Source organism: Sinocyclocheilus grahami, unplaced genomic scaffold (assembly GCF_001515645.1).
Source record: "Sinocyclocheilus grahami isolate Dianchi unplaced genomic scaffold, SAMN03320097.WGS_v1.1 scaffold96.1, whole genome shotgun sequence".
NCBI lineage: Eukaryota > Metazoa > Chordata > Actinopteri > Cypriniformes > Cyprinidae > Sinocyclocheilus > Sinocyclocheilus grahami.
The window spans coordinates 3,360,074-3,369,676 of record NW_015505275.1 but is presented as its reverse complement, the minus strand read 5'-3'; the positions used below and the strand labels follow the sequence as shown (position 1 = coordinate 3,369,676).

Here is a 9,603-nt window from a genome sequence, read left to right as displayed (position 1 = left end):
TGTTTAGATACATGGCATCTTTGATTCTATCAAATACCAACAGATAAAAAATCTAAAAGTGACTGACTCTGTTAGAAATCTTATAATGGGCCATGTTTGGATCTTCCAACCGGACAATAATCCAAAAACAAACAACACAAAAATGGGTCACTGGGCACAAAACCAAGCTTCTGCTATGGCCATTCCAGTTCCCTGACCTGAACCCTATAGAAAAGGAGTGTGGTGAACTGAAGAGGAGAAGCACCATCATGGAGCTGGGAATCTGAAGGGTCTGGAGAGATTCTGGATGAAGGGATTGTCTCTGATCTCTTGTCAGGTGCTCTCTAACCTCATCAGGCATTATATAAGAAAACGCAGAGCTGTTATTATGACAAATTAAGGTTTCAAAAAGCATTGAATAAAAAGGTGCCGTTAATTGTGTCCAATGTGTATTAGAGAAAAACATTTATGTCAATGATATTTCCCCCCATTTTAAATTCTTATTCTCCAATGAAAGGTTAGATTTATGTGAATTTTTAAAATAAAAGATCAAAATGATTAACAATGCAGATTTATTTTCACAGCCGCCTTTGATCATATTTACCAAGGGTGCCAATAATTCTGACAACAACTGTATATATAAATATATATATGTGTGTGTGTGTGTGTGTGTATATATGTGTATGTGTGTGTATGTATCATGATATAAAAATGTATCATGGTTTCCTATTGCTTAAATATTTTTGTGGAAATATTAAAATAGATTAAATGTTATTTTCTAATCTCTCTCTCTCTCTCTCTCTCTCTCTCTCTCTATATACGGCAGATGGTGGCAGATGGGGAAGGTTGGAAGAAGGTGGCTGGGAAACCTGGAAATCTATACTGCCGTACTGGTGTAAAAATAACAGAGCACAGCCTGAGCCAAGTCCTGGAGATGCAAAGTAGAGGGGGATTAGAGAGAGAGAGAAAAATAAGAAAGAGAGAGAGAGAGTGTGAAAGATATTTAGAGGGAAAAAAATACTTTTAGGGTTACAGAAGTGAAATTGGAATAGTTTCGATTCAATTTGGCCCTCACCAAATGTTTTAAGTGCTAATGAGAATGAATGAAGATACATTTACAGAAATACTTCTCTAATAACAGTTCGCTTTCACAAGCTGTATGTCATCTGTCATTGAGTTCTCATCTGTCTCATCTTTAGCATTTTGTAATTGCAGCATTTCTACAGCATGTTTGCTACCAATAAAACACATTATCGCTAGCTTCCAGGTGTGATTCAGAGCACATTAGCTTTTTGTAAATGAGCCTACAGGACATGCGTTTGTCAGCATGCAGGTGTGGCTAGCGTTAATTTTCTTGAAGGATGCGTACAGGTGCTTAGCAGCAGGTAAGCGTGCATACGGTGATCCGTGCGTGTTTACAGTATGCACGCATATATTTGTATGCACTTTGCACACCCCTATTTGTGTGCATGTGCACAAGCGTCCTCGTGTAGCCCGGCCAAAGTGGGATAAGCTCATGGAGGCTGTCTGTTCCACTGCCCTGCTGGGGAACTGGGCTGGTGGAGCCACAGGCTCTCTGTCCCATCCCTCCCAGGCCAGCCTTGCCAAGGGCCCAGTCCTGGGAGCAGCAGCCCTGCCACATGGCTGTCCGAGCAGGGGCCTGTTCCTCCCCTGCGGCCGCTCCTCCTCGCCTGTGGCTCTGGAACAGGGAGACCCCAACTGGCTCTGTGTGCATTAATCGCATCCCTGCCTGCAGCCGAGCTGCTCACGTACACTCCCAGGACAAACAGCACAATCCGCCCATACATGCCACGCACACATGAACAGTGTCCTCGTCCTCGCTTACGCTCCTGTTTGTTTCCAGAACACACGGTCCTGTCCAGTCCTGGACTTAGACGTGCAAAAACACACATTCTGTCCATGTAATTTGAACACACTTTCACTCTCTTATTATTTAGCGGTGGTAAAATCACTGTAACGCACATTAACTTCTGCACTGGAAATGATAAAGGATCCATTCAGTTTCTTTTTAAGAAAAAATAGTGTTTAGTGATTTGTTTTGGATGACACTTAATGCATGTAAACTTCACTGTATGTAACAGCTGCAATGGAAATATGGTAAAAGATAACCATGTTCAGTAAATAATGCAATTAATTATTAGTTATAGAAACATATTAGTTAATGTTTTTAAAAGAAGTATTTTAAGCTCATCAAGGCTGCATTTATTAGGTGGGTCACACTTTATTTTAAGATCCAATTTTCGCTATTAACAAACCATTAACTATGGTTTGCTCCTAATAAACCATAAACTCCTAATTTGCTGCTTATTAATAGTTAGTAAGGTAGTTGTTACGTGTAGGTATTGGGTAGAATATGGTCATGCAGAATAAGTGCTTTATAAGTACTAATAAAAAGCAAATGTTAATAATAGGCATGCTAATAAGCAACTAGTTAATAGTGAGAATTGGTCCTCTATACTAAAGTGTTACCAAACAGTAATATTGTGAAATAATATTACAATTTAAAAGGACTTTTTTCTATTTGAATATATTTTAAAATGTAATTCATTCCTGTGATGCAAAGCTGAATTTTCAGCAGCCATTACTGCAGTCTTCAGTGTCACATGATCCTTCAGAAATCATTCTAATATGCTGACTTGGTACTTTTTTAAAAATAATTATCAATGTTGATGCTTTTTTTTGGATTTTTATAGAAACTGTGATTCTTTGATAAATAGAAAGGTAAAAACGGCATTTATTGAAATAGATATATTTTTTAACATTAAAAATGTCCTTATACAGTCTCTTATTGTTAATTTAATGTGTCCTTGCGGAGTAAAAATCTAAATTTCTAAAAATAAATAAAAAATCTTGTAGATCTCAAACTTTTGAATGTTAAGTGTTGTTCAAAGCACACAATGTACCATTCAGAAGATTTGCTCTGACATTTATAACTTAAGTGGAGTAGTCATATACACCCATCTCACTGTATGGAGGTTGTTAGCCCTGCGTTCACATTGTGCTCCCGAATCAGACAGAGTAATGAATGCTGCTGTTGACTTGTGCAGGTCTGCCTGTTTTTAAAGATCAGAGAGGAGACATCGTTATAACACCACTCTGAGCATATGCTTAACTGGCTCTGTGTCAACCAGCCTTGTCATTATTCAGACGTATTAATCACGACTCTCCGCTCTGAAGAGCTCCTCTACATTGCACGCTAACTCTAGCCGCCACATAGATTCATAAGAGCTACCGGTAAGGTGTGTATGAGCATCCTCGGTAATTGGGGCCTGGGACGCTTGCCCAAAAGCATAGCTTTGATCCAACAATATCAGGCTTTTAGGATTGTGCTTCCAAATTCCAACTGTATCCTGTGCTGGATCTTTGACCTGATGCACCGGTGCAGAATGAATGTTTAGATGCTTTTATCAGTCTAACACTGATGGGGCGAAGAGACAGAGCTGGCTCACGCTGACATGAGTTTGCTGATGAGAAGCACAATAAGAGTGTGTGAAGTGCTGCCATTATCAGCCACTGATATTCATATATTAGCACTGATGTTCCTGACTGCCATTCATTTAGGAACTCTTAGCTGTGATGACTCTTATGGAGATGAAATTGATTTAGTGTTATGTTACACATGAGCAACTTATTCTGAAATACATTTGCCAAGCTCTTCATAGGATTGTGCATCATTCGGAATTGAATTGAGATCGCCTTTTAAACTACAATTCAATTCCTTGTATGACTGTAATTTTAACTAGAAAAGAGGCATTTGTCAAGACAGACTTTGTTTGAATTTTGAAGTTTTGGGGAGAAAGCTTTTTGAAGGTTTATAGGCCTTATGAATGGATAGACAGTTGGATGGATGGATGGATTGAAGGTTAGATGCATGGATAGATTGTTGGATGGATATATTTTAGAATTACAAGTCATTAAATATCTCTTTCCTGTGGGGTGTGTCCAGTTCAATTCAAATTCACATTTGTGAGCTGAAATTGAGCCAGTTATTCAATTCTGAATCTTGCACAACACTGGTGCGGAGACATCCATATTTTTGAGTGTTTATGCAATAATTATTAAATGTTAAACAGGTTAACACTAACATATTTAACATTTAAGATCTATATTTTTTCTGTACAAAGTGTCCCTGTGCTTGTACATGTTTTGATTTTGATATCTTGGGTTGATCATGAATGCTTTCATGCAGGGATGTTTGTATGCGTGTGTTTGTTCTCAGGTGCTGGAGGACAATGATTACGGCCGTGCGGTGGACTGGTGGGGTCTCGGTGTGGTCATGTATGAGATGATGTGTGGTCGACTGCCTTTCTACAATCAGGACCACGAGAAGCTCTTTGAGCTCATCCTAATGGAGGACATCAAGTTCCCCAGGACGCTCTCTGCTGACGCCAAGTCCCTACTGTCAGGCCTGCTCATCAAAGATCCCAATAAGAGGTCAGTCATAACAATATTGATCTGTGTGGTCTATGTGTCTGTTGTTTATCTCTGCATACATTGACAGTTCTGTAATGACACAAAAGTATATTCAAGAAAACATGCATGATGTTGTGCTGACTTAATTATCTTCTCAGTCATAAGGTGTATGCTGTGTACTAGATCATTTTTTGGCACAAATCTCAATCACCTGAAAACTATAGGTGACACTTTTTTGTTCACACACAATTATTAAGAAGGTTGGTGAAGAAGTTGCCTGGTTATATCCATGAATTATTCTTAAAGTGTCATCTGATTTTCATCTCACATAAATACATCGCATCCAAAATAAAGGTTTTTGTTTATATAATATATGTATGTGTACTGTCTTTATTTATTATGTATATATAAATACTGCCTGCAGCCGAGCTGCTCACGTACACTCCCAGGACAAACAGCACAATCCGCCCATACATGCCACGCACACATGAACAGTGTCCTCGTCCTCGCTTACGCTCCTGTTTGTTTCCAGAACACACGGTCCTGTCCAGTCCTGGACTTAGACGTGCAAAAACACACATTCTGTCCATGTAATTTGAACACACTTTCACTCTCTTATTATTTAGCGGTGGTAAAATCACTGTAACGCACATTAACTTCTGCACTGGAAATGATAAAGGATCCATTCAGTTTCTTTTTAAGAAAAAATAGTGTTTAGTGATTTGTTTTGGATGACACTTAATGCATGTAAACTTCACTGTATGTAACAGCTGCAATGGAAATATGGTAAAAGATAACCATGTTCAGTAAATAATGCAATTAATTATTAGTTATAGAAACATATTAGTTAATGTTTTTAAAAGAAGTATTTTAAGCTCATCAAGGCTGCATTTATTAGGTGGGTCACACTTTATTTTAAGATCCAATTTTCGCTATTAACAAACCATTAACTATGGTTTGCTCCTAATAAACCATAAACTCCTAATTTGCTGCTTATTAATAGTTAGTAAGGTAGTTGTTACGTGTAGGTATTGGGTAGAATAAGGTCATGCAGAATAAGTGCTTTATAAGTACTAATAAAAAGCAAATGTTAATAATAGGCATGCTAATAAGCAACTAGTTAATAGTGAGAATTGGTCCTCTATACTAAAGTGTTACCAAACAGTAATATTGTGAAATAATATTACAATTTAAAAGGACTTTTTTCTATTTGAATATATTTTAAAATGTAATTCATTCCTGTGATGCAAAGCTGAATTTTCAGCAGCCATTACTGCAGTCTTCAGTGTCACATGATCCTTCAGAAATCATTCTAATATGCTGATTTGGTACTTTTTTAAAAATAATTATCAATGTTGATGCTTTTTTTTGGATTTTTATAGAAACTGTGATTCTTTGATAAATAGAAAGGTAAAAACGGCATTTATTGAAATAGATATATTTTTTAACATTAAAAATGTCCTTATACAGTCTCTTATTGTTAATTTAATGTGTCCTTGCGGAGTAAAAATCTAAATTTCTAAAAATAAATAAAAAATCTTGTAGATCTCAAACTTTTGAATGTTAAGTGTTGTTCAAAGCACACAATGTACCATTCAGAAGATTTGCTCTGACATTTATAACTTAAGTGGAGTAGTCATATACACCCATCTCACTGTATGGAGGTTGTTAGCCCTGCGTTCACATTGTGCTCCCGAATCAGACAGAGTAATGAATGCTGCTGTTGACTTGTGCAGGTCTGCCTGTTTTTAAAGATCAGAGAGGAGACATCGTTATAACACCACTCTGAGCATATGCTTAACTGGCTCTGTGTCAACCAGCCTTGTCATTATTCAGACGTATTAATCACGACTCTCCGCTCTGAAGAGCTCCTCTACATTGCACGCTAACTCTAGCCGCCACATAGATTCATAAGAGCTACCGGTAAGGTGTGTATGAGCATCCTCGGTAATTGGGGCCTGGGACGCTTGCCCAAAAGCATAGCTTTGATCCAACAATATCAGGCTTTTAGGATTGTGCTTCCAAATTCCAACTGTATCCTGTGCTGGATCTTTGACCTGATGCACCGGTGCAGAATGAATGTTTAGATGCTTTTATCAGTCTAACACTGATGGGGCGAAGAGACAGAGCTGGCTCACGCTGACATGAGTTTGCTGATGAGAAGCACAATAAGAGTGTGTGAAGTGCTGCCATTATCAGCCACTGATATTCATATATTAGCACTGATGTTCCTGACTGCCATTCATTTAGGAACTCTTAGCTGTGATGACTCTTATGGAGATGAAATTGATTTAGTGTTATGTTACACATGAGCAACTTATTCTGAAATACATTTGCCAAGCTCTTCATAGGATTGTGCATCATTCGGAATTGAATTGAGATCGCCTTTTAAACTACAATTCAATTCCTTGTATGACTGTAATTTTAACTAGAAAAGAGGCATTTGTCAAGACAGACTTTGTTTGAATTTTGAAGTTTTGGGGAGAAAGCTTTTTGAAGGTTTATAGGCCTTATGAATGGATAGACAGTTGGATGGATGGATGGATTGAAGGTTAGATGCATGGATAGATTGTTGGATGGATATATTTTAGAATTACAAGTCATTAAATATCTCTTTCCTGTGGGGTGTGTCCAGTTCAATTCAAATTCACATTTGTGAGCTGAAATTGAGCCAGTTATTCAATTCTGAATCTTGCACAACACTGGTGCGGAGACATCCATATTTTTGAGTGTTTATGCAATAATTATTAAATGTTAAACAGGTTAACACTAACATATTTAACATTTAAGATCTATATTTTTTCTGTACAAAGTGTCCCTGTGCTTGTACATGTTTTGATTTTGATATCTTGGGTTGATCATGAATGCTTTCATGCAGGGATGTTTGTATGCGTGTGTTTGTTCTCAGGTGCTGGAGGACAATGATTACGGCCGTGCGGTGGACTGGTGGGGTCTCGGTGTGGTCATGTATGAGATGATGTGTGGTCGACTGCCTTTCTACAATCAGGACCACGAGAAGCTCTTTGAGCTCATCCTAATGGAGGACATCAAGTTCCCCAGGACGCTCTCTGCTGACGCCAAGTCCCTACTGTCAGGCCTGCTCATCAAAGATCCCAATAAGAGGTCAGTCATAACAATATTGATCTGTGTGGTCTATGTTCTTAACACATTTCAACTGGTCTTTCTTTGTCACTTCTGTTACAGCACTTATTTAGACAGGAACTAACTGCTGTAAGATCATAAGTTGTCTTGTGACTAAATACATGTTGCTTCCTGTTGTTTTCCTGTCAGACTTGGTGGAGGTCCAGATGATGCTAAAGAAATTATGCGACATAGTTTCTTTGCGGGAATTGACTGGCAGGATGTCTATGATAAAAAGGTAACTCGGAGTTTATGCTGTCCTGCCTTCACCACTACATATGAAGATCCACTTACTTTTTTTTTTTTATGTTGACCTGGGCTGTTTCCCAAAAGCTTCATAAGCCTAAGTAGATTGTAGATCCATTGCCACCAAAGGTCTCTACCATCAACTTAGCTTACAATGCTTTTGAGAAACGCACCCCTTGATATTAAAGTCCATCTCTACATCAGTTAAAACAGAATGTCTTTAAAAACGATAACTTTTTTTCTTGTAATTACAACAGTTTCTTGTAACTGTGACTTGATGTTTCACAACTTCATATTTATATGTCATCATTTTATTTTCCAGGTCAGAAACAAGCTTTCATAGATAATAAAAGTGGCATTTAACTTTATTTCGACCTCTTTATATGTGGATGCAACATCATGGAAAAGCCAAAGTTTATTAGTCATTGATGCCATTGTAGAAAAGTCAGGCATCATTTTTTACTGAGGAAAAAAAGCTTTAAAAGTGCAGACAACCAAAATACTTTTAATGGTGCATGTTAAGACAGAGGTTATGTGTGACTCGATGCACTAATAGGTCACTGTCACTTGAACACAAATAGCACAATGGTTGGCAGAGGAGGTGCGGTTCAGAGGCGTTAGATCGAGCCCTCCAGCTCGCCATACTATATGCAGTGTCAGATCTGCACAAACAGGTGTTCTGTGTTTTTTTTTCATCCCCCTCTTCCTTCCTCAGCTGATACCTCCCTTCAAGCCTCAGGTGTCGTCAGAGACAGATACCAGATATTTCGATGAAGAGTTCACAGCTCAGACGATTACAATAACCCCTCCTGAAAAATGTGAGTTTGTCTGTTGTTTATCTCTGCATACATTGACAGTTCTGTAATGACACAAAAGTATATTCAAGAAAACATGCATGATGTTGTGCTGACTTAATTATCTTCTCAGTCATAAGGTGTATGCTGTGTACTAGATCATTTTTTGGCACAAATCTCAATCACCTGAAAACTATAGGTGACACTTTTTTGTTCACACACAATTATTAAGAAGGTTTGTGACCTGGTTATCTGGTTATATCCATGAATTATTCTTAAAGTGTCATCTGATTTTCATCTCACATAAATACATCGCATCCAATTTTTGTTTATTTGTTTATATAATATATGTATGTGTACTGTCTTTATTTATTATGTATATATAAATACACACACATACAGTATATATTTTGAAAATATTTACATGTACGTATATACATTTATATTATTATATTTTATATTATATATAAATATATTTAATATATAAACAACAAATTTTTCTTAAATATATGCATGCATGTGTTTGTATTTATATATACATAATAAATATACACAGTACACATACATATATTATGTAAACAAAAAACTTTATTTTGGATGCGATTAATCCTTTGACAGCACTATGATTAATATATATTTTAGGATGTTAAAATGTTTCAAACAGAGTTACTGCACTCTTATACAAGTAGCAGAAAGCATTTTCATAGTAACCAAAATCATTCTAGTCGTGTCCTCTTTTGGAAGGCTAAACAAAGTAGTTTCGCTTCACAACAAAACAGTGCCACACACGGCGGGCTTGAATGAGCGGCGGTGGCCTAGAGTGAGGAACGGCCGGAGGGTTTGAGAATGGCACAGCCGGCGGATTCGACGAAGGAGCGTCCGGCAGGCTTGCGGCCACCACATGTGACGAACCCGGGCTGGACTCCGCTTTGTCCACGGCGAAAGCCGATCCGGCGATCCACAGCGCAAAGCTGTTGTATTTCCTCCGCAACCAGCACGGATCAGCTCC

At 37.8% G+C, this 9,603-nt stretch overlaps 1 protein-coding gene across 1 annotated transcript in view; it reads left to right on the top strand.

Moving 5' to 3' along the window:
• Positions 1-9,603, top strand: part of LOC107587842 (RAC-gamma serine/threonine-protein kinase) — a 35,274-nt gene that overhangs the window by 21,080 nt on the left and 4,591 nt on the right. The window contains exons 9-11 of the mRNA XM_016275802.1: positions 4,220-4,434; positions 7,705-7,792; positions 8,516-8,618. Of these exons, the coding sequence (XP_016131288.1) occupies positions 4,220-4,434; positions 7,705-7,792; positions 8,516-8,618 (406 nt within the window). The remainder of the gene's footprint in view (positions 1-4,219; positions 4,435-7,704; positions 7,793-8,515; positions 8,619-9,603) is intronic.